Genomic DNA, 24361 nt, shown 5'->3' with positions numbered 1-24361 from the left:
GTACTTTTAAAGTACCTTTTTTGCACAATACTTTTTACTTTTACTTGAGTACATTTGTGAAGAAGAAACGGGACTTTTACTCCGCTACATTTGCAAAATTCAACTCGTTACTTTTTAAAAAATAATTAGTTTAACACATTAGATAACATGCCGCCAGTGGAGTTTCCGGTAACTTTTTTACCAATGAGATGTGGCCATGCAGTCACATGACCAGTTTGAAACTGTGGCGGGCAGTGCGGCCCAAACGTTTCAAAGTAGCGGACACACGAAAGAAGAAACATGAAAACATAGCGGAGCCGTCTACGCTAGAGCTGAAGAGGATGAACACCCTTGGCCTCATATACAAAGAACGTTTCGCTTAAAAGCAGTACAAAAGAACAGCTATGTCTTCAGTGTCAGTGTCTTCAGTGAGAGCCAAAACAAACTAACTTTTCAGCGTGAAAAAACTCAGCTCGTGTAACCTGAGGAAACGGTAAGTTTTCTCTAAATATCTTCTTAGCTGTGGTTAGCTGGATGCCAGCCTTATGTTACAGCAGCTGTGTCGAGCTCAAGCTGCGAGTCATATTTTCGGCGCTACGTTGTAGTGAGACAAGTTTGTGGGTGTTTTGTACAGCTTCAGCTGTCTTTTTAACTGCTCGCTGGTTAGCTAGCGTGAGCTATAAGCTAACAGCTAGCCTCGTTAATGACGCTGGAGTTCAACGCACATGCAAACAGCTCGTCTCTACTGCTTTAACTGTTAAAACAGAAGGCAATACTGCGGCTGGCAGAATTTATTATGTGAAACAACAGCTTGTTTAGTTTAAACAGTCTGCATTAAGCTGGGCAAACACTGTGTGATTTTTTTCCAGTCGCATTATTCAGCTCCTGCTCAAACTGTACAATTGAATCGCAGGGGTTAGAAGTTCAAAGGTCACGATGCAGGGTCTCACACTATACGGCCTGATGCTCTGATGCGACTTGAGTGCTCAAACTGTGCGTCCATAACATGAAGCTTATCATACAAAATCTGTCTCTCGCTCTCCCTCTCTCTGTCTTTCACTCACTCACACACCACCACCACCATCAACTTTGCTAAATTACTAATGGAAAACATTGACCAGACAGCTGCAATTGAGCAGCAATGTCCATCCAACTCTTTTCATGGTTGTTGTAGTCGTCACAATTTTGTGAGGCCACACTGAAAAGCCTCGGATACGGTAGCGTCGTACGGAAGCGTAGAGCTGCCACCCAGCCAAAAGAAAAATAGAAAAGTATATTGTTCTAACAATATACTATTGTTAGAACAATATACTATCATGTTAGTACAATATACCTTTCACGTTTGAACAATATAATATCACATTATTACAATATACAGAATTATCACGTTCGTACAATATAAATATTATATAGGCCACATCGCAGCTCCCGTCACGGCTTCCATCAATGTCTTTCTCGTCTTTTCCCAGAGTAACAGCCAAACAGGAGGATCTATTGGCTAGCACTGCTTAGCCTTGCACACATTCTTATTTTAAACTTAATCAAGAATTCATTGCAAACTGTTTGTGCGGGATATGAATGACAGGATTTTGTTTTTCTACAAGAGTTAGTAAAAAACATCTCCAGTGTGATCAAATCTTCTTGCCAAACATCCACAGCTTTGCAGTGTATACTGCACTATAATGACCAGACCCAATTCTTTTGAAAACCATACACCTTTCACGGGTCTCAACTTCATCAGACATCACCTCGACACAGAGCTGGATGAGGCCAGGGCAAACAGCAGCCTAACCGACTAAGATGATGGATCCATGGGGTCAGGAAAGCCAGAAGCAGGGCTGGAGAGGTACCTTTCATGTCCATTCACTGGAGGTGTGGATCTATTGCATGGCGTTCCTAACATCAAGAAGCTGTCGATCAAAATCAATACAGCCCTTCATGCATCTGGAGCTTGTGAAGGACTTCTCAGTCATGCAGGACTCCTGTTCACTGCTAAACAATGACAGCTTCACAGCAAGAACCTTGAGAGCAAACTGCTGCTGAAGCTTAACCATCACCTCACTAAGTGAAGAAATGGCACATTTTTGCTAAATATGGAGAAATAGATGCACACCCATACAACTTATGGTAAACTGAGCTGCCTTGTATGTACATATGATGAAGATACCTCGTTCTAATGTTTTCTCTGAGGCTGCTGTGCCATTTGGAGCAAAAATTAATATAAAGTTTACAGCATATCTTGTCACTGGAAATTGTTTGCACTGTTTATATATTTATATTATTTACTGTAGGTATTGGTGAAAAAAGCTTTATGTTGTGAAAAACTGAAATCTGGAAAAAAAATTTATTGATCTTTTTACATATATTCCTTTTGAAAATACTAAAATTTGTATATTTATTTATTTTTGTTTGTCTGATAGCATTTATTTATAAAATAAATCGGACATTTCAAACAGTTACTCGCTACTTTATGGGCTCAAAATGTGGTCATAAATATTTTGTACTTGTAAAAAAGATTTGTATGTGTAAAAAAGATTTGTGTGCGTAAAAAAGATTTGTGTGTGCGTAAAAAAGATTTGTATGTGTAAAAAAGATTTGTGTGTGCGTAAAAAAGATTTGTATGTGTAAAAAAGATTTGTGTGCGTAAAAAAGATTTGTGTGTGCGTAAAAAAGATTTGTATGTGTAAAAAGAATTTGTGTGTGCGTAAAAAAGATTTGTGTGCGTAAAAAAGATTTGTGTGCGTAAAAAAGATTTGTATGTGTAAAAAAGATTTGTGTGTGCGTAAAAAAGATTTGTGTGTGGACTTAGAAAAAAAAACCCTGCAAGTTACAACTACGGATTTTTGACCCTATTTTTCTTCCCTTCATCTGATTGGTCAATGTCATGTCAATCACAAATGTAACAATCCAATCAGAGAACAGATGGGTTTGGCTGTCGAGGGGCGCTTTTTTTGAACTGCAGGCCATGTTATACCCCTAATTAAAGATTGTGAATTATTATGTAGTTTTAGTTTGCATTATTCTCCTGAATTAGAAGAAGCTGATAACTATTGCATTAGTTAAACTGATTTGCATTACATTAAATTGCTGACTTGTTGTGAATGAATGATATTGTTTTATGATGCATTATATTGCTGAGTTATAAGAAATACTGTTCGCAGAAGGTTATTGTCTAATTTGTCTGAGTAGAAGAGAACAGAGTGTGCTGGAGTTTTCTGCCCCATTTCAGCAGGAGCAGATAAACAGGGAGCCAAGGTCGTAGCTCAGGCGCTGTGTGAGAGAGAGCATGTGAATGTTTAGGCTTTTTATGATAAGGTGGAGGCACCAGAGGCTATAAAAGTTTGAGCAATGCTCCACCATTTTGAGATTTTGAGGCTGTCTGCATCAGTGTCCATCTCCCACGTGTGTGATCATTAAATCATCGTTTGACTCAACCCGGCCGGACCAGTGTTGTTATTGTGGTTTTTTCTCTTGTCTCCATCCCCAATATTTGAACCTTAACAGCTTGGGGGCTCGTCCTGTGGTATTGGGGTGGAATTTAAAAGTTTGGACGGTCCGAGGTTGTCGAACGGACAGGCACGAGCCAGTGGTCTGATGTGAGTGGACAAAAGCCGGCTTATCTAAAGGTAAGGCACTACCTGTTGAATTATTTCCAAAATGTGCCAAATTGGATATGACTAAATTAAAGTCTACTCACTGAAATTACTGGTAGAGTGTCTGTTTTGATTTTGATGAGAATCACCGTGTGTTATGCAGTTAAAGTTGCTTAAGAATGTTTAATGAAGTTGAAGAAATATGAAACTGTTCTGGAGGTAACAGATATAATGTTGGGTTTGAGTCCCTGGATATTGAGCTGAAGGCTCAGGTAGTTTGGTAGGGAAATTAGGACAGAAACTGTTCTGGAGTAAACAGAGACTGGTTAATAGTTTTACAAATTAGGTCAGAAACTGTTCTGGAGGTAACAGATACTGTTTAATTGATATGTTAAAATTTGTCAAAATTGTTTAGGTGAAAATTGTTATAGGACGGCACTGGAAGATGCTAAGAAGCACATAGCCCGGAGGTTACGCTCCCTCCTGGCCGTGGACGCGCGGTCTTGACCTGTCGGCGAACAGGGTTAGTTCAGTTTGGTTTAACTGTGGGGTACAGGGCATCCTGAAATAAGCTAGGAGTTAGAATCTCCTCACCGTTTTAAATGGTGTCATGTGCTTGTTTGGACAAAGTTAAATTGAGTTAGGGACTTTAGAAATCAGGCCATAGGCTGTTCTGGAGGAAACAGATACTGGTTAATTGATTACAAAAAAGTTAACTTTCTTCGGTTGGACCCGTTAACTTAAATTTGTCAAAATTTGTTAGGTGCTGAATCTGTCAGGCCTGTCAGTGATTGTAAATATAAGACGTCTTTGTAATATAAAATAGAAGAGTTTTGTCTGAGCTTTGTGTGACCCTGTGTGTGACGACAGCGCACTGCAGCGCTGCGAGCTATTTTTAGACGGTGTGTGAACATGCAAATGAGGACTTTGCTTCCTGTTTAGCGTGTTTTTGAGTTTTATAATTTTGATTTGCAAACAATGATACATGCCTGTAAGTAAAACGCTGATTTTACTGATTATGATACTACAAATAAGGTGTTGAATGACTAGGGTGTGAATGATGTTGGAGTTTAAAGCGGAAACTCAGAGAGGAGTGTGTTGGGAGACTGGCATGTAGTCTGCAGTGCAAAGGTGGGCGTCTTGCCTGCTAGTCTATTTAACAGTGATGAAAATGATATTAAATAAATCTCTCAGTGTGTTGATACAGGTGGCTATGGGGCTGGACCAACTGCCCCCACAAGCACGGCGGCCGAAGCAAAATTATAGTAATGGAAACCAAACTCAGCAAGAATCAGCAGCTGTGGAAAAGACAGCAGCTAGCAGAGAATTAAAGGAGAAATTAAGAGAAGTTTTACACATAAAATTGCGGCCAACAGACTTGTGGAGGTTGGGAAGGCGCCTGGAGCATCACAACAAGAAGGTGAAACAAAAACACACACAAGCAGAGAAATGTGAGAGAGAGGCACGTGCTAGAGAAATGCCTCGTTTGAGAAAAAACGTTAAATTAGCCCATCTACAAACACACATACACGCAATGAAGAAACAGCTTACACCCATGAACACGTGAAGATTTTCCAGCAAGTTTAAAGCAGTGAAGCTTAACATACACCCGCCGTTACACAATAAAGTTTATCCACTACTAACAAATAAACCCTCTGGGTTGCAGGACAACAACTTAACTTCAAAAAAAAAAAAAAAAAAATCACAACCAGTGATAACACGACAAATTTAGTGGTTAATAAAAGTCAAAATTGTGACATGTTTTCTTCTGATTGATTAATACAAGTGATTACTGAATGAAAGAAAATTCCATTTTTGTGCTTTAAACATGATCTTAAGAATTTTAACATGTACCTGTGTTGTCCTGTCAGCTTGGTGGGTTATGAGAGGATTATATGGTGAGAAAAAACAAAAAAAAAGGGGGAGAGAAGGCTGACACAGGGCCTGGTCCCGTTGTTTTTCCCCTCTCTGAGTAACACAGCCAATACAACATGATTTTCCTGTTCGGGGAGATTTCTGTCAGTGTCTTTTCTTTCTGAGAAGACTGAGAAAGGCCCGGCTCCCACCACCGATTCTGACCACCTTATATAAAGGAATTATTGAGAGCATCCTGAGCAGCTATATCACTGTCTGGTTCGGGAACAGCACCATGCCGGACAGACAAGCACTACAGAGGGTTGTGCAATCAGCTGAGCGCACCATCCGCTCCGAGCACCCTGACCTGCACTCAATCTACAGCAGGCGGTGCTGGACCAAGACCAGGAAGATCGTGAAGGACCTCAGCCATCCCAACAACAGACTGTTCTCTCTGTTGCTGTGTACGTGACAAATAAACATCTGGATTTGGAAAACGAGGCACTCGCAAAGGCACCAGCATTGTGCCTGATTGGACACACCCCTCTCACACACTCTTTACATTCTTGCCATATGGAAAAAGACAGCTTCAGCTGACAGAGCTGTGACGAGACGCCCATTAAGCCCAGATGAAAAGTGAGGCCGAGCAAAACCATGCTGACCTTAACCACTCTGCATTAAAACTGTGCAGGACAGTGACGGACCAACAATGACCATCGGGCAGCAAAAAGGGCGTGCCAGAGACAGGAGGAGTAACTGAGGTCAGGAGGCACCTCAGAATGGACAAAACACCAGGAGAAAATAAGCTGAAGGCACAGGTGTCGGGGCTCGGCCAGGAGCTGACCTCTGAGAAGAGCCGAACAGCAGAGCCGCAAAAGGCCGTGGAACAAAGCAAGGAAAACATCAATGGACTTAAATCTGATTTCTACGGAAAAGACTTTGAGGTTTCTGCCCTCAATAAGACCTCGAGGCATCAGAGCAGAAACTGAGCATGGCCCAGGAGGAGCTAGCTGAAAATCGAACCCATCAGGCTTGGAGTCCAAGACACCGGACTTGAAATCAGGCCGGAGCATCCTGGAGCTAGATGAGCAGTGTGATTTGTCCGGTCTGCTATGGAGCGAACGTTAGGGGGATGGCTTCCTGTCGCCTCTGCCGTCCTCCGATCGCTCAGCGTCCTGGGCTGCCTAGCTCTGGACTGAACGCTCGGGCCGAGACACCCAAACAACCATGGACTCCATTCCCCTGGAATGGGACTACGACTACGACCTCAGCCGTGGGCTTGAGAGTGCAAGCAGGGATCCCAGAGAGCCTTGAGGCCTGTGTTAAACTAACAGAACAAAGATTGAGGTCTTCCACTGGGGAGGTGGAAGCTGCAGACTCTCCTATACACCTTCTGGATGTCAGCCGTTCCACCTGCAAACAAACGGACAGCAGTCGCACTTCTGCAAGCAACAAACGGACATCCAGACAATTGAGCTGCGTATCAAAACCCTGAAGGAAGACCGAAGCAAAAGGGTCAAGTTAAGGAGGAGCGAAATAAGGAGAAGATGCTGGACACTGGAGAAAAGGACTGCCTCAATTGGGGCCAGAACCAGTATGGACAGAACTCTGAGCAGCAGCACCAATGGATGCAAACAGACTGAAAAGGAGGAGGGCAGGACCCAGGGCACGCTTCAGGCCGTGGTTTACCCAGAACACTACAACAGGAAAGTGATGAACACAAACACCCACACAAACACACACATCTACATGCACCGACTCAGAGTGAAAAGAAACATGCATATGAACATATGCACTCGTTGATTGAGGGAGAAATGACACACACACACACACAAATTAAAATGTTGATTCAATGAACTGAGAAGTGATCCACACACACACACACGCTGATGCAATGAAGAATGCTTTACTAACAAATGCTGCACACAAACATCCAAATACGGAGTTGGTTACAACAGCAAGAACTGATTGATTATTTATTGCTTAAATGTATTTCATGCCACGCAGAGGGCATTTGTGTAGATTTAGAGGACATGGTCTGAAGCACTTTGATAATGAAAACAATGTCTGTGCGTGATGTCTGTTTATGGCTCAAAGCCTCCACTGAATTGTTTACTGTGCTTCACACAGTCTAACAAGGAGCAGTGGTACAGAGCGAAAATGATGAATGAATGGTGTGAGTTTTATTTCGAAGAGATTATGAAAAGGTTGTGTTGATTCAACTTAGTTGTTTACGTTTTTGCCAAGGTAAAGAGTTGGTGTGTAACTAGTGTCCACTATTGAGTCAAGTAAATCCAACATGTTTTGTTGGTGCAAAAAGGAGTTTTGGTTGATCTTTGGGTTTTGTTTGACACTAGGTTGATTCTATCAGTGAGGTTTGGATTGTTCTCTTTCTCTAAGAGAGAGAAAGATGGTTTGAACTTTGGACATGTTTGCAATGGGCCCCAGTATCTGTTATTATATGAGTGTTTTATTGTTTACGTTTGTTTTTGCTTTTGTTACAGTGCACTGAGATAAGAACATCTGAGAGGTGTGATCCACCGGTGGTGATATTTTGGTATTTTGTGAGTTCCTGATTTAACAAATCGGCTCCTTAATCCAGGCCTGAGAGAGTGAACTTTAAAGCGCTATAAAATATTCTTATTGAAAACAGTCGCAAAGTATTTTTTCTCCATGATTATAATGAGCTTGGGAGAAAATTCACTTATATGGGACACTGATCCTGAAGCCTAAAAGGATTGCAGCGAGTCAATCCAGTCCAAAGAAGGAAAAACAAACAAGGAGCTGTTTCCTTTAAAATGATGACGTCATCTTGCTGGTGATGGAGCCTCGAATAGGCTGCGCGTGAGACTCCATTATCAGCAACTTTTGGTATGAATGTGTGTGGATGTATGCATATGACTGACGACTAAAAGTTTAACTGACTTGATACTGAGACAAAAACGGTGCTGACGTTAGGATTATTGAATGTCCACAGACAATTCACCCAGCCTGTAAAAGAAGGGTGGATGTTTTGTTTTGCTTTGTTTTGTCTGCAAGAACAGAAGAATGACAGAGACTAAAGAGCTGTAGCTTCACAGCAGTGTGAACTGCAGACTGAACCCTTTGGTTGCTAATTTTGAGCTACTGATGTTTGCATTAAGGAAATTGTGTTTTAGTAGCTGTGTTTTAATTAAGGTATTACATTATATTGTTGGGAATATTAAATGCTAAAGTGAAGAAAAGGTTTGATCCCACTCATGACTGAGCATGTTATTATTAACCATAGTGGGTCACTATAGAGAGTCAATTAATTTTAGAAAAAAACAAACAAACAAAAAACCCTCCACCGAGGTCTATGAATAAGAGGGGAATGATAGACAGCCGCACTCAAAATGGAGATATGTAATGATAAACACTGGTCCCCGTCTTTTGGGCGCTCTCTTGAAGTAGTCAATAATTTAAAAGTAAGATAAAATAACAGGGGCATGTGCTGAGGGGTGGTGCTGCACAAGAACAAGAGTAAAATAAAGAAAATATTGTTTTTAGAAGTGCAAATTAAAATGTACCATTACACTCAGAGGATCAATATGAAGCTTGATATTTGTTAATTTTGAATGAAGTACATGACTGGTGACTGTTCTGTCCTGAGCTTTTGTTTTTACAGCACCCGCTTGATCACACCAACAGTTTCTCGCCACCGAAGAGGGGTACTTGCAAAAATAAAGAACGGGGAGGAACATCATCAAAACTGGAAAAAGGTAATCCCCAAAGGGGGTGATAACGCCATAACTTTCACTATGGTCAAATTCTCAAAATTTGACCCTCAAAAATTCTTCAAACATTTAGACACAAAGTGGAGATTTAGATAAATATAATGTCGTAAACCACATAAGTATGAAGTATTTGATTCAATAAGATGGTGAAATAACAAGCAGCAAAAGGTTGATCATGTTAATGGTGTTTATTCAAGGGTGCAGAGGAGATTATTATTATTAAAGACAACAAATGAAATAACGAAAAGTAGAAGTGGAAAAATTTGCGTTAACGGTAATAAAATCAAAAAAAAAGAAATACTAACTAAAACTGTACTGAATGTTCACAAAACTAACTAAAATTAACTAGATTTATAGCAAAATGTGTTTGGTTGCATTGATGTGTGCGTGCCCTGCTATAGTGAAATTAAGGTAATACGTTAGTCGAGTCGTCTGTGTTGCTGCTCCGTTCACGCGCAGAATCAGGTCAGGAAAAGTCGGGAGACAGCGCCGGAATAGAATTGAGGATGATTTTAATATGACTGTTTTGTAGACATAACAAGAGTCTTGTAGTGGAGAGGGACGTAATGTCCTCCTGAGACCCAGAGAATAAGAAAAAACAGGGAGAAAATATTTTCGTTTTTTCTTTTTTCTTTTTTTTCTTTTTTCTTTTAAATGAATCAAGTGTTATTAAAATAACAATCTCATAAGATGAAGATCAGGGACCAACCCAGAAGTCACTGACACTTCACTAGCTGTAAACTATTGGTTTAGGAATAAGTGATGGCACTGAACTTTCTATTTCACAAAAGTCAATTTATTTAGGATATCTGAGGAAGTACTGATTTTATTTGGAGACACAAAGGAACATTTGGCACTTCCCTCATCTCACATCTGTTTCATTGTTGTACCCAATCATTCTACAACTGAAATGCCTTGGACTGCTAACCATTTCAGGCAAGTGGAGTGAACCATATTTTGCTAGACTCTCATCAGATTGGGGCTTCCTTTTATTGATCTTTGGAGAGAAGTCTTCATTACTGGTATTATTCAGGTCTTGTTCACATGTTTGTCCCAGGTTTCTCAGCCAAGAGGAGCTTAAACTCCAGATACTGTGAGTTCCTTTCACACATTGAGATCACTGATAACTTTCAGCAACGACGTGATCTCGTAGAAACAATTAGGTGTTATGGATTCAACTATAATTGCGACTCTTATTTTTTTACTTTACTGGAAAACATTTCTGCATTTTACCCATATTTTATTTTTAACTCAAAATCAAAATTCCAGATTCTACTACATGTTGGTTTTGCACCAGATGGGACGACAGATTTCAGGTGGCCCTGTGTCTTTCTCTATTACATCTGCCACTGCATCTCGATAATCTTCTCTGTGGCTTTTAGTGGGTCCTGACCCTCTCATATTTTGAAAAATCTATGTTTGAATCTCCCTTAATAATTGTGTTAAGAATTCTCTCCGCCTTTGTCAAAAGTTGGGTATTAGGAAAAAGTGAAATAAATATAAATATAAAGTCCCAATGTGTAGAGCACACATTAATAAATTAGTCATGTTCCCTGTGAAAGTAAATGAGCCTAATTCTTAAAGACCCCTGAAATTATTTACTAGATGTTTATTTTTGAATAAAATAAAAATCTGAGTTTAACAAAACATTTTAATTGTAAATATCAAGCTTACCTTTCTTTCTTCCATAAAATGTGCTTGTGGGCACGCCAGCCATTTTGAAAAGGTGGGAAAAACAATTGGCAAGGCCACACCCCCACACATGGGATATAATTTTAAAGGTTCTGTTGTCCTCTCTAAGAAACATCAGGACTTAGAGGAGTGGCAAGTAGAGTATGAGAGCTACAAGCAAAAAACTAAATGTGTACTACAGTGCGCAAAAATGAAATACTGGGTCATCAGGGGGTCTTGAGGGACATTTATAAAACAAAAAATCCCACAAACCTTAAAAGTGCACTTGAAAAGCTCACACAAGAAGGTTAACCTAGCTTACCTAGAAGACCTCATCAGGGGGAGCACACTCCCCCTCTTTTTAGAGCTCACCCACTTAACTCGCATCCCAAGAAAACAGCTAACCCCAGATAAGGCAGCGTGATGTATCCCGAGATAACAGGACTGGGACATCTAAATAAAGGTGTGAAACAATCGCCTTCAAAAGGTTATCAATTAACTTTAACCAAAATTAGGACCACACGGTGCGGCAAGAGTTAATAGTTATTAGTCTCAACACCCAAGGATAATCAGAAGAGCATGACTGATATGATGGAACTGAGATTTTGTTACACTTAACTTTTGCAAAACACAAATAAAACTAAATTGAAACTAAGGATTTTCAGAAAATAAAAACTAGACTAAACTAGCAAAGAATTGGTAAAAACTAATTACAACTGGCAAAAAATTGAAAATCTGGAGTCGAAACTAAATAAAAAATAAAACCTAATGAAAATGGCGAAACGTTTAAAACCCTGGTGCAGAGATTGGCAAATCTGACCAGGAAAAGTATGAGATGGATTGTCAGGACAGTCAGCGTTAAAGCCACTTTTGACAGTCCATACTAGGATGGCATTGGACATCTTGGGGGTGGGAAGGGGTTGGTGTGACCAAGGTGTGGTTTGGCTTGTTGTATGTATATTTGAGATCATATGGCTCTGGATGGACCGGTTACCAGGGCATGGAAGGAGGACAGACTCATTAAAGGAGGAGAAGGAACTTGCTGGGATTGGAGATCCTCTGGGTGAGTGGTTGATTAAAAGCATGCATAAAATAGAAGTTATCTGTTGTTATTGATTGGTAATAGATTGATAATTGGCCACATTTACAGCTGTATTGACTTGTTGTGGACGTAGTCGACTTCAGGTTTAAACACTCTAATTAACAGGTTGAAAATAGTGACATTAAAGGAAGAGTATGCAGCACCACCCTGTCAGACGCCAGTGATGGTGGAGCTCACTGATGAATCAGGTGAGCTGGATTCATGGCTGATTCAAAACTAAGATCCCCCTGCTGTGGTCAGTAAGGGGAGAAAAGGGGGAAATAAAATCAAGAATTAAAGAGGCATTTATAAACGTTTAGGTGTCAAGTGAAACGGGACAAAAGGGGGTGTTTTACTGTTATTTTCAATGTTAGCATTATTATTGTATGAGAATCATGCAACAAGCATTGCATCGATGATCATTTATTGAAGCTTTTGACCTTATACTAACATCTGTGTTCCTGTGATTGTTATAACTTCTGATGAATCTTCCATTTACAGGTGTTAGGATAATGATATAATTTTTCATTGCAGGTGTAACCATGATCATTTTTATACATATTGCAACTTGTTGCTCATTGTAGAGTTGTGCTCAAGTTAATAAGGGTTAAAAGCTACAGTCAGCGCGAATGTCTGACTGATCTATTGAGGGGAAAGGCTTCGAGCATGGAGGGCCGCACGCGCTTACAAAACACTGATATCATGTTATTCTTTGTGATCTTTTCTTAAATTATGTCTTTAAGGTTAGTTTAAATAGTGGCAGTTAATTAAACGAGATTTATTAAAATATTAAATACCTGAGTCAGAACGTTACACGCGGATCACCTTGAGAGTCTGGGAAACTTTGTAGCTGCCTAACTTTTTTTTTTTTTTTGAATGTTCTAGCTCCGTTGATTTGACACATTGGAATGTGTCAAAAAAGGGGGGGAAGGTTGAGCTTTAACATCAAACCAGGATTATTTGAACATTTTATAACTTCATTTGTGTCTTTAATAATTTAGGAATGGTAAAGCTTAAGCTAATAGCGGTCCGAGAAGACGGACCTTTTAGAGAATCAGTGAAAAAGCATAAACTATCACTTTCATGTTTAATCATTACTCATTGAAATGAACTGAATAGCGTTTAGAAGATTTGTTAATTTTTTGTCTTTTGTTAAAAAGAGGGGTTTCAATAATTTTCAGACACACCTTGCAAATGTGCTTATAACGAGTTGGCACTCGGCCTTTTGAAGGTCAGAAGCTTCGTTCGGCGTGACTGTCCGGACTGATAAAGTGTAGGAAATGCCTTGAGTGCAGAGGGCTAAATGCAAACATGCTTACACACACATAAGATATGATTAGAATAAGTCCCTGGGACATTCTGAATGTTTAGACCAATTCTGAATCACTAGAAGGTCAGTAGATAACAACATTAGATTATTAGGGTTAGGAAGAGAGGTGTTTTGGTTTTCTGTCTCTTACAGAGAAAGGAACAGACACCAGACGAGGTCACAGAGATGCGAGGACCCTCCGTAGCAGAGTCAGACACAGTGACTGCCGAGACATCAACTGGGTCCAAGGGTCATGGCGTTTGGGCTCCAGCTAGTCACCACAAAAGGATGGATCCCATAAACACAGCAATAACCATGAAGGGGTTGGCGGAAATCCGGGAACACCAGACCAACGAAGTTCGAGAGGCTTTTGGGCAAAAAGGGGACACCTTCCTGTTCCTTTTTCTGGAGAATACACAGATCGTTGTTTGAAATCGGGGCAGAATAATCCCCTGATCTGTGTTACGACTGAAGGGTTGTCTAACCCCTAAGGTTGAAGAATTAAGAGCAGAGGATCACCCAACTGGACGACACTGGTAGCTGCAGCAATAGGATAAAGGCTGAAAGCAGTGGGAGACAAGGAGAGTGTCATCTGGACCTGCTACTGTTGGAATCCTAGTTTTTCTTGCATCTGAATTGCGCAAACACAGAGGTCATCCCACATATGGTTCGCCCCTCAGGGGGACAAAGGACCTCAGGAGTGAGAAGAGATGAACCCGGCCACACTGGGCTACAGGGTGTTTGTGAGGTCATTATTCTAATGACCTCATCAGGGGGAATTGTAAAATTATGATATTATTTTATGCCATGTTATACCCCTAATTAAAGATTGTGAATTATTATGTAGTTTTAGTTTGCATTATTCTCCTGAATTAGAAGAAGCTGATAACTATTGCATTAGTTAAACTGATTTGCATTACATTAAATTGCTGACTTGTTGTGAATGAATGATATTGTTTTATGATGCATTATATTGCTGAGTTATAAGAAATACTGTTCGCAGAAGGTTATTGTCTAATTTGTCTGAGTAGAAGAGAACAGAGTGTGCTGGAGTTTTCTGCCCCATTTCAGCAGGAGCAGATAAACAGGGAGCCAAGGTCGTAGCTCAGGCGCTGTGTGAGAGAGAGCATGTGAATGTTTAGGCTTTGTATGATAAGGTGGAGGCACCAGAGGCTATAAAAGTTTGAGCAATGCTCCACCATTTTGAGATTTTGAGGCTGTCTGCATCAGTGTCCATCTCCCACGTGTGTGATCATTAAATCATCGTTTGACTCAACCCGGCCGGACCAGTGTTGTTATTGTGGTTTTTTCTCTTGTCTCCATCCCCAATATTTGAACCTTAACAGTTCCCTGTAGCATTTCAAACTAACAAATAATTCCATTATAGTAATGGATGCTAATTTGTGTTCTCTGCACTGTGAAGATCATATGTGATGCTGCCAACATTATCACAAATGTGGAAGCCAACTGCTCAGCCTCTGTGAGTGGTGGTGGTGGAGGACCCCCACCTGTTTTTCGGGCCTCCGCTTTTTTTTTCTGTTGGCTATAACGGGTCACATTTGAGCATACAGAGTAAGCAAATATGTACTTGTAATGTGCTCAGATAATTTCAATAAGTGCTTACAGAAAGAAAATTAATGTAGCCTCTAACTGCAATTGATTTACATCGGACAAACAGACCAAGCACTATGGCTCATAATACAATTACACCTTACCTGTTTGGACTATATTTTTATATTTCATTTTTACTTGCTGCCAGGAACATTTGGGGCCTGTTGGGTTGCACCTGCGCTCACATCACATCACAAAATCAAATGTATAACATAAAAAATAAAATCAAATATAATAAAATAACGTGTTAAATGGGTGGAAATCCCTAGATCAATGTTTAAATTAACACTCACGCATTGACTCTGTCGGCTTTGTTTTGCCATGCATGCTCCCTTTCTTTTGCAGCTGTGGCTGTGTTACTTTTTTTCCGCGGAATTTGCATGTTATCGGCATATACTGCCATCAGAATTTCGGCCTCAAGCGCTGTAAGATACATTGACCGCGCCTTCTTTCCCTCCGTCTCCATGGTGACTCGCTTAATCTGTGCTCCACTAATCAGGGCTTTATGTATCCTCGTGCGCGCGCTTAACTTGGGGTTAAAGCAACTCCGCGTTGATTGAACTAATTGTTATCAGCCTTTCTGAAACCGAATATTCCGAGTTGGACAGTTCGGGGTTACTCAACCCTGAGTATCGTTTTTCACTCTGAGTTTTCTAAACCGGCTTCCTGAAATGGGGCCCTGGTGTCCAAATTACAAAAAGCATCTTTTTGGAATCTGACCCATCCAAAAACTTTAAGGTTAAAAGCAGATGTGATAATATTACCAAAGAAATCCATTATATTATCGTGTTCTTACATAGTTGTTTTGTTTTGTTTTTTTAATACATGTTTTGGGGGCTTATTAAGCAGATCAGATTCAGAAACACTTGTAAGATTAGATTTGTGTTCATATTTAGGCTGGATCTCGCTTGTGGAAAAAATAACATTAACAGTTGCTTCTTCCAAACAACTGCTCTCAATTAACATGTGCTTATACCAAAATATGATCACTTTATCTTTATTAACAGTCTGCAGATGTTTAAGATTGCTGTCAAATCTCTAATTGAAAAATCCTTGATTAAGGGCGTTTTGGCCAATTACTGCCAAATATCCATTACACCCTTTATTTATGATTATTTTTACTCATTTTATTCATTATTTGTATTAGATTAGCATGCAATAATGGTTCCATTTTTAGGAGTTTCATTCAGCATTCAGAGAGCATGATAACTCAGAGACAAGCATGGGTAAAAAGCATCAACCATCTTCTCATATCCTCACACAATGGACTCCTCTCTATAGCTATCACGCTGGATCTCGGTGTTGCATTTGACACCACTGATCATATCGCGCTTTGACTCAAAAGACGAGCACTGTGCTGGTCATATTTATCAGATGTTGAAAGTCTTCCAAAAGTCATATAAGAGGTTCAATGTCGTGTGCTGGTTGACAATGCATATATTTCTATTGGCAATTGGTGATCTCAATCTCTGTTTTGGGCCCTAAAAACATGGCATTAACTTGGCCTCTAGCACTGCTGATTCCACTGAGTCATTTTTGACTAGAATATCTCCTTTAACTCATGCATTTAAAGTCATCTGTAGCGATACAGATGAGCCGTCCAGCATTATTAACATTACAAACATGCCTTCTTAGAATGATGCTGAAAACAATCCCATTTATTAGTTACTTCTGGGACCAGCAGTTGTAATTCTTTATTATCAGGATATAGCTCCCGGAAAGCTTCTACAATATGTTGTTCTGAAGATATTAAGTAGCAAGAGAGATCCCATTTCTATATTGCTATAGGCTCAGGCTGCTGCTGGACCTCCCATCAAGCACGGAGCACGTCTCTTATCTCATTTCTTCCTCTATGCATTCATGTAGCCTTGTTCGTGTCATAAATTGTGTTTCTTTCCTCTTCATTAAGTTGTGCATTTTCCTCTCTGGCCTTTCTCTCTCTGAAAGTCTTGCAAACATCTCCAGGTCCGCATGATCCTGATCTGAAGGTGCTTTTCTTTTCTTTCTTTGCTTCCCCCTCACCCCAGTAGGTCTAGACAGACATCATCTATAGCAGGTTCCTTCCTGGGGTTTTTTTCTCACCACAGTCAGGGTGCTCCTCAAAGAGAATTGCTGCTTTTGTCTTGTTTTTTTGAATTGTAAGGCTTACCTTATGATGTATATGAAAAATGCTGAGATTTACATTTGTTATGCACTGGTGTAAATAAATGCAGTTATCTAAATAAAACTAAAGACATGCCATTTCATTGCAATGTTTAGATCCCCTCCATATTTTGGCATGGTCAGTCTTGTTGTGCATAGTTAGGGTTGTTGTATTTTCTGGTCAGGTATGGCAGATGGTCAGTTTCTTAACTTAACTAAACGGTGTAGGCAGATGGTGCAGAAAAGGAAGTGAAATAATGAAAACTAAACATCACTCACAAGTCAAAGCGAAGGTTCTGCTTCTCCTCAAAAAAGTAGTCCAAGATGTACTTTCTAACAAAGTCGGGGTTTAGAGTGTTGTCTATCACCTCTGTTCTGCCAAACTGTAGGAGGAGAAAGACAGATGGAGGTCAGCAGAAGAGAATGATGAAAGAACAAGCAAGACATTGAAACACAGTTTTAAAAACAAATACAGTTAGTGTGTGCTTGCCCTTTTCATCTCTTTCCTGGGCTTATTACATAAGTGTATGCACACAGTCACAGAGGCCTGATTAATGGAGGTGCTTTCACATGGTTCTGCTGTGCAAATGAAATCAAGGGTGGGTTTCCCGGATGCTTGATCTTCACCCCTCTCCTGTATTAATTACAGCAGGTTAGCGCATACATCAACCTCGCGGAAGGAAAAGGAAAATGTAAGACGCCCTGTGTGGACAGGGAAAAGTTATGGGTAGACTTGGAGGGGAAAAGGGGACAGGGATAAAAAAACTGCTGGAGGGAAGGAAATGGGGACACTGTTTGAGTCAGAGCTTTGGATTGAAAACAGTCAGAAGGGTAAAAATGAGAAAAGAGTGAGGAGAGGTGAGGAGGAGGAAAGCAGTCATTAGGGCTTCCTACATTTTCTCACTCCTAAATTACAAATGCAGGGAAATATGCCAGAGAACAATTGACAAAGGCCCAGAAACTCCAAGTATATGCACAATCACTGGCCACTGTATTAGGTACACTTTACAAGTAATGGTTTGGACCCACTATAGCAGTCAGAACGGTCTTAATGCTTCACTTCAGCAAAGTGCTGGAAACATTCCCCACATATTTTGGTCCATATTAACATGATAGCATCACACAGTTGCTGCAGATTTGTCAGCTGCACATCCCTGATGTGAATCTCTCATTCCACCACACCACACAAAGGTGCTCTGCCGAACTGAGATCTGGTGAATGTGAGTACAGTGAAGTCATTGGCATGTTCAAGAAACCAGTTTAAGATGATTTGAGTTATTCTGATGGAAGCAGCCACTGGACGATGGACAGACTGTAGTCATAAAGGGATGGATGTGCCATTAAATGGTGCCTTATTTGGTACTAATGGGTCCAAAGTGAACCAGGAAAATATCCCCTACACCATTACACCAGCAGCAGCCTGAACTGTTGAAGCAAGGGAGGATGGATCCATGCTTTGAAGTTGTTTATACCAAATTCTAACCCCAGTCTTATATTGCCCCATTTAGGTAGCCTCAGTATGCTGTTCTGTCCTGTGTAACAGACATGGCACCAACCACGGTCTTCTGCTGCTGTACCCCATCTGTTTAAAGGTTCGACGTGTTGTGCATTCAAAGACATTCTCCTGGTTGTGGTTATTTTAGTTGCGACTGCCTTCCTGTTTGGCCATTCTCCCCTGACCACTGAGATCAACACTGGATATTCACCCCGAGGACAGCCTCTCACTGGATATTTAAAAATCTTTTTGGTCACCATTCTCTGTAAACCCTACAAATGGCCATGCGGGAAAAACCCAGTAGATCAACAGTTTGATAAATACTCAAATCAGCCCACCTGACACCAACAAACATGCCACATTCAAAGTTACTTCAGTCACATTTCTTCTCAGTTCTGATGCTCAAGTTGAACCTCGGAAAATCATCCTGTCTATATCTACATGCCTAAATGCATGGAGTTGCTCCCATGTGATTGCCTGATTAAAGAGTGTGCGTCAGTTAAAACCTCCACAGATTTATATTTAATAAAATAAAAATAAATAGTGAAGCCTTAAAGCACACATTGCCTCATTCGTGACTTTATACTAAGTCTGAGCCCTCTGGTGTTTGAACAAACATAAAAACAGTGGAGTCAGATGAGAGCAGTTAACACAAGAATGAAATTACCTCAAAATGGATTCAAGAAAACACACACACTGGAGATTGCACCACATTTCCTGTGTATACTGAGTCTACTCTGTACTGTACATGGCTGCATGTTTTTGATGTCACATTTAATGGTTTCCTGCCAGCACAGCTATAAACTGTTTGCGGTTTGAACATCTCAGCTTAGTCATAGTTATTTGCTGGTAATATCACCAGAACTTCACAAGATAAATCACATCTTACTTCTACATTTCTAAATTTGAGCCATGTGAGCATGCTCTGGGCCTGTAGGGCTCTTGTTATAGCTCAGAAAAAGACGTTATTGCTACATCTATTAAAGCCACACCTCCTGTGATAGGTTTAATATTCATTTCATCCTTATATCACAACAAGGAACAGCATTAATTGATTTGTAATGAGCGGCATTAATCATATTTTTTCTTAATTGATTTCCTTAATCAAATCCATCTTCATTCCTTCATGCCTAATATTACAATGATGCACAGATGTCAGAGGCAAGAACTCTTTCTTTTGTTAGAAAGATGAAAATTCAACCTGTGCTCAATAATGCAATAATGACATCGGGTCAGATGCGAATCGTATATAGACAAACTGTTTCCACAGACTACAACAGGTCTGCCTGTGAAATAGACACCATGAGGCAGAGGGCAAACGTGCTGTGTTGGTGTCATCAGCATCATAGCAGTCGAGAGGTGTTTGACCTTTAATGTGTAGGTAATGTTATGAAAACCAAACCGTGAAATTTAAGTGAAGAGAAGAATGTGTGGTTCCAGACATGGTTCAAAAACTTCTTTCCATCTAGAGTTTGTATAACACCACACTGGCCTTCTAATGCTGATTTTTTTGCATTAGTTGAAAATGTCAGTAAAGCGTTACCAAGTGCATCAAAATGTGACAAGGAGCAAGCGTCAGTATGTGATGAGTTCAGAATAAGAATATGTTGTAATATGTGCAAACTGTAGTATTTTTAGTGCAATAATGTTTATTTGTATGGGAATAAGCATGCAACTTCAACGAGTTCCACACAACATTCATAGCTTAAAGCAAATCTGCAACGGCCTTTTCAGAGTCACTCTTGTTTTCCACAGTCTCATAACTCACCAGCAAGTCTGTCGAGCTCTTCATAGAGGTAAACAGAACCTGTTTGCAAAGATTAATCTTCCCATAACATGGAATGCAGCTTTTGTGAGCGAGTGTGAGTAAACGATGACTTTGCACCAATAGAAAACTTCACTCTTCTGTGATATTGCACCACTGTCGAATCCCTCTTTCTAAAAATAGGAGGGCAGGACTACTGATATTGAATCTGTGTTCTGCCCTGAGTTTTTTTCCGAAGCACCCGGAGCTGTTGATGAGGTTGTGAGCACATGTTAGTAAAGAGGCGGGAGATTGCAAAAATGAGCACCATACGTGATTTCCCAGCTGAGTGGAAGAGACAATACCGTGCTGCAGAGTTCATTAGATACTGCTGGGCTGCTGGAGCTGGCTAATGAGAATCTGGCAGGAAGTCCCTGACCGGCACCCTCGACATTTACACACATAGACGCAAGGCAGCTGGCACGCATATACTTATGGCATCTGAACTCTTCGGTCCGCTGATGTAGAGACCGATAGTGTCTCGTGTTGAAAATGTGACCATGTCCCTAAGTCTCATTGCAAGTGATCATGGTGTTAAATTAAGAAATGGGCAAAGGAGAACAGTAATAAAACATGTATAATCCATTATTATCTTTTTGGCTTTTCTATCCCAAATATGGCTAAGAGTTAATTATGCTGACCATCATACTTTGCATAAACAACCTTTTTTTTCTTTTAACACACACAAATTGTCAGTGCAGATTTTTGCCATCTGAATGTGCTGTAGTTCTTTTTCTGTTCTTTGTGGCTCAGCAGACAGCAACACAGAGCTCATATAATGAGCATGTTGGAGTCAGTAGTGTGAATTAGTGTGAGATAGCTTTCTGTCTGTTTTGGCCTTCAGTGAAAAGCATTGGGGTGAGTTTAAAAAAGAAATCCCCAAGACAAAGAAAAGACACAGAAACACGAAGAATACTGAGCAGCTCCCCAGGACTGATAGAGAGTTTAGGGAGGAAGAGTAAAACAAGCAGCTGAAAACCATTTCTTCCACAATAAGTGCTGCATGGCTTCATGGGAAAACAACTCCCAAGGTTTGTTAGAGCTTCGAGCCACAGCTGTGATTGTGCGAAGTCTGGGTATATGTGTGCACATCAAACAAATTCTAAAACTCATGCACGCAGAAACAGGCATGTGCACCAACACACAAACGCACACTCATTCACATAGCAGGTAGTAGCAGATAATGTCAGACGGTGGGAAAAAAATAATAGAAATCATCAACCGTGTCAATCTCCATTAGCTGTTCTCTGACTGGCTCACAGCATACAGTAATCACTCGGCAACTTTGCACCTCCATTGCTATGTTTTACTTGTTTATATATCCAACAGTCCTTCATTGTATGTATGTACTACATATAAGGTGCAACCATTCAGTTCAGCGACTCCACCTGTGAAAATAGATAAAAAATACAATTTAAATTTGGTCTATTTTCCCCTCATGTTTTCTCCCTTGCAGTGCAGCTCTCTGAGCAACGTTTGGTCCACAGGAAAATCAGAATGAGCCTTTCAGGGAGAGATCTGAAAGCAGTAAGTGGGCCAAAAGTAAACAAGGAGACAACCTGGAAGGGGAACTCCACCAGATTTAAGTAGGTTTTTTGTTTAGTTTTTTTTTTTATTGGAGAGAGTTTCTTATCGTTAGGACTACGCCTTATATTCATCTAATGAACCTAAAAATAAGTTGATGTAATTAAGTGTTAACATTACAGGCAGCCGGATCAGGTCAGGGACGAGACCCTGCCCCAAGTGGAGGAGTTTAAGTATCTTGGGGTCTTGTTCACGAGTGATGGCAGAAGGGAGCGGGAGATCGACAGACGGATTGGTGCAGCGGCTGCAGTGATGCGGATGTTGTACCGGTCTGTTGTGGTGAAGAGAGTAGAGCCGGTGCTCCTCCACATCGAAAGGAGCCAGCTGAGGTGGTTCGGGCATCTGACAAGGATGTCCCCTGGACGCCTCCTAGGCGAGGTTTCCCGGGCATGTCCCACCGGGAGGAGGCCCCGGGGCAGACCCAAGACACGCTGGAGAGATTATATCTCTCGGCTGGCCTGGGAACGTCTTGGTGTTCCCCTGGATAAGCTGGAGGAGGTGGCTGGGGAGAGGGAGGTCTGGGCTTCTCTGCTTGGGCTGCTGCCCCTGCGACCCCGGATAAGCGGAAGAAAATGGATGGATGGTTGGATTACATTTAATAGGTCTTGTCTTGTGTTATATTGTAAGGAGAAGCAAATGGTTCACAAATATCCTTAATGTGACTGTGTTTGTATGGACATACTGTGGAAACTCAGTGAAGCTAGAGCTGAGACTTTTTGCAGCTGTGATTTTCTGGTATACGGTCTAATTACCCGAGGTACACTTACACAACGATTCCAGGAAGAAGTGTATTTCTAAGAGTGCTCTCAATTTGGGCTGTATTAGTCAGTAATACCTCAAATTGTTCGACAGTATGTTTGTGCCTGGTAAACATCTCCTATGACCTTTTCAGACTTGGTTTTGGATACTAGAGTCCATATTCAGGTTTATTTTCTCCATTGTTTTGGATGGGGAGTCATTATTGAAGGTCACTTAGTTGTTTTTAAAACAATAACCACTGGAGCAATAAAAAGCACTGAATCATCTTGAGCATAAAATCAACCTAAAAGTATCCTACAACTAAATCCGGAGCACTTTAATGTACTGTAGAGGATAATGAGTGCACAACGAAGAGAATCAAGTCTACACATAACTTATCTATGCACTAGTCTGTTGTATAAAGTGATGTGCATACTCTTCATCAAGAATGACCTGTATTAGCATGGCAGGCATAATGCAGTGTGCACCAAATACCGGAGGAGATGGAAATAATCGTCAAACGTGGCCCCACCGGTGTGCTAGAGGGCCCTGTCAGAAAGCATTATTTAGCAGTCCCTGGTGAGTCACCTGTTTTAGCTTTGCTTGTTCAATCGGAGGCGCTCAGTGTCGCTCACACAGCATCACCTGGAGCCGCTCCAACACATACAACTGGACAATATGACTGTGGATGCGATGGTTCATGTCCGCAAGGAGAGGGCTGATTTAAATGTTTCCTGGTGAACAGCAGAAGATGGAGTGCAATCTGAAGTGAAAATAAACTGAAGTGAAATGCTCATTATATTAATTACATTTTGTGTATTTGATTGGATTAGAAGGCATTCAAACTGAAAAAACAAAGAAGTGGATGGCAAAGGGACCTTTACTGTGCATATGCAAATGCATATGCGCTTAGGATTTACACATATGCATACACATTTTCACACCCAAAGAGCAGGGCTGTCAGCAATAATTCAGCTACCTTTGAATTAATCCCACACAGCCATCTGTTGGGAGTGAGTAAACATAAGAGCAGCAGATGTGTATAAATAAAACAGCCATATACCATATAAATAAACAAATTACATTAAATTATCATGTATTGAAAATATCTGTGCCCATTTGGACAATGAGCAGTGTTTGATGAGGAATCAAACTGTGCACGTCCAGCCTTGGAGGGGATGCAAGTGAAATCACGGCTGTGGCACTGGGAACATAGCTGTAAATTAATATCATGCTATACTCATCATGTTACAGTTCCATTTTTAATGACTTTCTTTTTTCATTGCTGTCTTGGTTGATAGTTTTTAATATTTTTGTTGCTTGTTTGTATTACAGAACATTAAAATCGACTATCTAGTGCAGGAGTGGGCAATTCCAGGCCTCAAGGGCCGGTGTCCTGCAGGTTTTAGATCTCACCTTGGGTCAACACACCTGAATCACATGATTAGTTCGTTACCAGGCCTCTGGAGAACTGCAGGAGCTAATTTAGCCATTTAGATCAGCTGTGTTGGTTCAAGGACACATCTAAAACCTGCAGGACGCCCTCGAGGCCTGGAGTTGCCCACCCCTGATCTAGTGTCAAACTCTATTTATCTTCGCAAGGTTTGGACCAGACGTTCTCTAACGGGAATAGTTTTTAAAGCAAAACTCACTTTTGATTTATGATTTTTTGATTTAATGACTTTAATTTATTGTAAGCCAAACATGTATTCTCACTTACAGCATATTTGCTGTGTTTTTACACT

The 24361-nt window shown here is 40.6% G+C and overlaps 1 protein-coding gene and 1 long non-coding RNA gene across 2 annotated transcripts in view; one reads left to right on the top strand and one right to left on the bottom strand.

Moving 5' to 3' along the window:
- cpne5b (copine Vb) overlaps nucleotides 1–24361 on the bottom strand; it is a 158031-nt gene that overhangs the window by 91922 nt on the left and 41748 nt on the right. Inside the window, exon 5 of the mRNA XM_085406201.1 lies at nucleotides 17275–17378. Within this exon, the coding sequence (XP_085262327.1) occupies nucleotides 17275–17378 (104 nt within the window). The remainder of the gene's footprint in view (nucleotides 1–17274; nucleotides 17379–24361) is intronic.
- LOC146669547 (uncharacterized) lies at nucleotides 240–23378 on the top strand. Its single transcript, XR_014911727.1, has 3 exons — nucleotides 240–472; nucleotides 21751–21880; nucleotides 22001–23378. It is a non-coding gene; the product is annotated as an uncharacterized LOC146669547 (long non-coding RNA).

This window comes from Rhamphochromis longiceps, linkage group LG5, assembly GCF_057381845.1.
Source record: "Rhamphochromis longiceps isolate RC_006_pf linkage group LG5, R_longiceps_female_GT1.1, whole genome shotgun sequence".
NCBI classification, from domain to species: Eukaryota; Metazoa; Chordata; class Actinopteri; order Cichliformes; family Cichlidae; genus Rhamphochromis; species Rhamphochromis longiceps.
Note: the sequence above shows the minus strand (reverse complement) of the source record. Positions and strands in the feature narration are given on the sequence as shown.